This window comes from Trichechus manatus, unplaced genomic scaffold (assembly GCF_000243295.1).
Source record: "Trichechus manatus latirostris isolate Lorelei unplaced genomic scaffold, TriManLat1.0 scaffold00170, whole genome shotgun sequence".
Taxonomy (NCBI): domain Eukaryota; kingdom Metazoa; phylum Chordata; class Mammalia; order Sirenia; family Trichechidae; genus Trichechus; species Trichechus manatus.
The window spans coordinates 5,508,745-5,511,728 of NW_004444106.1; the positions used below are offsets into that span (position 1 = coordinate 5,508,745).

Sequence of the window (2,984 nt, forward strand, 5' to 3'; positions counted from 1 at the left end):
TAAATTTTTGTATGAGAGACTAACTTGCATTGTAGACTTTCACTTAAAGTACAACGATTAAAAAAAAAAAAAACCAGACCTACTGAACTGGTTAAGACTGGAGGACGCCCCAAGTTTATTGCCCTGAGATACTCTTCAAATCTTGAACCGAAACTAACCTCTGAGGTCATCGCATATCTAAGTAACAGACTGGCTCAATAAATACTGAGTATCACTCATAAGTACTGTGCTCCTTTAAAAACTCACCTATATGAGACCAAACGGTCAACAATTACTTTAAAACAAAGAGGGGAATGGAAGGGGGCAGGGAAACTAGATTAAAGGAAACGGAATAACCAGAATGGAATTAGTGAGAATGCTCACGCACTGTGCAAAATGTAACCAATGTCACTGAACAATTTGTGCAGAAATTGTTGAATGGGAACCTAAACTGCTGTGTAAACCTTCTCTGAAAACACAATAAAATTATTATTTCAAAAAAAAAAGAAGGATTTCTGCTTGGTTGTTTCCATTGTCCATCTGTATTTTCTTTTCTGGGACCCTCTCTGACTCTGCAGATATTAAAATGAGTTATGACTAAATTCTGTGTTGCTCCCACAGTTTTGTCTGGCTATGAAGTCACAGCCCCAGAGTGTTGCCGATGACAGGATAAAGGCAAGAGCGAGATTTTCACTACCAGGTAGGACTAAGACTAGAGGGAGGGTGTGAGAGCAGCACTTGGATTCCAGAGTCCAGGGCCAAGTGTGTTCTAAGCCAGTGTTGCAGCTCTTAGGGGGAGGGGAAGGGAAGCTCCTGGGAGCTGCTCCCGGTGGGCCAGCAGGCTGCGGGGGTTGGGTGACCAGCAGTTCTCCCTGCCTGACACCTCCTGGGCTTATTTTATCTTTGCTTCTCAGTGTCTTCTTCCCACAGCACAGCTGAAGTCTGGATTAAGGGAGAAGGAGGAAGAGGGGTGAGGTTCAGCGGTGCAAAGGTGAAGGTATGCACAACTCACATGCCCAGCAAGGGAGGTAACCACGATTTTTCACTTTCGGTTCAAAGTGTGGCAGCTGTTAATACCCTGTGGCTGCCTCCCTGCTGCTACGCAGCCCCTTTGCTGGCGCCAGCCCCCTTGGCCTACCCTGTCCACCAGATCCATGCAGCTGCTTGGGTTCCTCAGCCTCTTCTGGCTGCTCAGGGCCTCCCTGGGGGCCACAGGTAAGGGATAGAGGTGGCAGTGGAGGGGGGGGTGGAGGGGAATGCTGGAGAAACCCTGCAGATTTGCACAGGCAGGGGTGGGGAGGGTGGTTCTGAGGCTAAGGGGAGGCTGAGGGGGGTCCCTCAAAGCTGTGGGTGGAGGGAGAACTGAGGCAGGGGGAGGAGAAGGGAGAGGTGGTCTAGCCAGTGCAGCTTTTGACCTAGGACTGAGCAGGCTACAGGGGTCTGTGCTCATGTTTTGTCCTGTCTGTCTGGGAGTGTGGGCACCACCTCTTCTCAGAAGAGCCATTTGCCAGCTGTAACTCAGTTTTCCGAGACCTCACACCTCTCCCACCCCCCACCCCTCAGCCCCTATGCATTCCCTTTACACTGAACTCTACCCCTCCCTTTACTTCCATCAGGGCTGCATTCCACCTTCCCCAGAGTCTCCACCTCTGTCCCTGTCTTCCTCCTCTCCCTTAGGCTTCATTGCCTTTGCTCCTCCAGTACCCATCCCCCCTGCTCTGCCCCAAACTCTCCCAGCCCCCATGGGGCCCACCTCTCTGGGCACAGCTGTTGTCAGCAGGGCTGGGGACAGGATCCTAAATCAACTTTGCTCCCAACGAGTGGATCTGAAACCTCCCGGGGTGGGTCCAGGACCTCCCCTATTGAACCACTATTGCCCCTACCTCTGCTTCCCAGTGTCCGCTCCCAACCCCCAGTCCTAGACCTTCCCAAGCTAGAAGCTCACAGTTCACCCTTTCATGTACTCCAGGACCCAGGAATCCTTATAATCCTCTCCTCCCCAGACCTCCCTGACACTCTTGTGCTGGGCTGAGAAGTGAAACTCCAGTTTTCAGAGAAAACATGTACTGTCCCAGGGAAGGAGGAGGAGTTGGCCAAGGGCGCTTCCTGCTAGCAACAGCTATGGCTGCATGAGTCTTCCCAGGCACTCATTCCCAACATAACTTAACTGTAAAATGGGGTTGATGGTATTTAAAGAATGAGGGGATTATGTTTGTAAACTAATAAATCAAGTGGCTGAAACAGAGTAGGTGATATAAAATATGTCTATTTTCATTATTAACACTCACCCCTAAACCTTAAGCTCTCCAGGACTCATGCCTGCCTGTGGAGACATCCCTTTCTAGAAGTTTCCTTCTCTGTCCTGTCAGTCAGCTTCTCAGCATGGTCCTCTCTCTGAGCTTTTAATCTCAACAGAGCCCGTGCTTTAATCTCATTTTTTCCCCTTGGTGTTCTCCATGCTCCTTTCTCCTCTCTGAACTCTCTGTCAACCGGTCTGTCCCCTCACACTCCCCTCTGTGTCTAACACTCACTTGCTCACACTCTGGTCCTTGGTTACCCTCTCTGAGACCCTTGCTGTCCCCTCCCCACAGTAATCTTCACTCCCTGCCTCTGGCCCTGGCCCTGGCCCTGGCCAGGTTCTCTGTCTCTCTGCAGAAGAATCGGCCCAGATAGCAGTGGGTCACTGGGAGGAGGCAGAGGTGGGTCAAAGGGCATGGACAGAGGGCCAGGAGGGCTGAGAGAACTTCAGGGAGACAAGTGGAGCAGAGTAAGAGAAGGGCATGAGGTGTGTTGAGGAGGAAGGGATGGGTGTGGAGGGGGAGTGGGGAGCCTCAGTTAAACCTCTGTCCTCAGCTTGGCCATTCCAGAGCAGGGAAGTCAGCTACCAGGCAAGGCTGAGCAAGAAAGTGAGGACAAAAGACTGGAGAAACCTCGAGAGTATGGCCCCCAGACACCCTTTTAGCTCAGTGGTGAAGTTACCTCCGAGGTTCACTGTTCAGCCTGGG

The 2,984-nt window shown here is 51.3% G+C and overlaps 1 protein-coding gene across 1 annotated transcript in view; it reads left to right on the forward strand.

Moving 5' to 3' along the window:
- Positions 1 to 1,133: 1,133 nt before the first annotated feature.
- Positions 1,134 to 2,984, forward strand: part of LOC105756790 (mucin-3A-like) — a gene marked incomplete at its 3' end in the record, with an annotated part of 3,957 nt that continues 2,106 nt past the window's right edge. The window contains exon 1 of the mRNA XM_023740980.1: positions 1,134 to 1,194. Within this exon, the coding sequence (XP_023596748.1) occupies positions 1,134 to 1,194 (61 nt within the window). The remainder of the gene's footprint in view (positions 1,195 to 2,984) is intronic.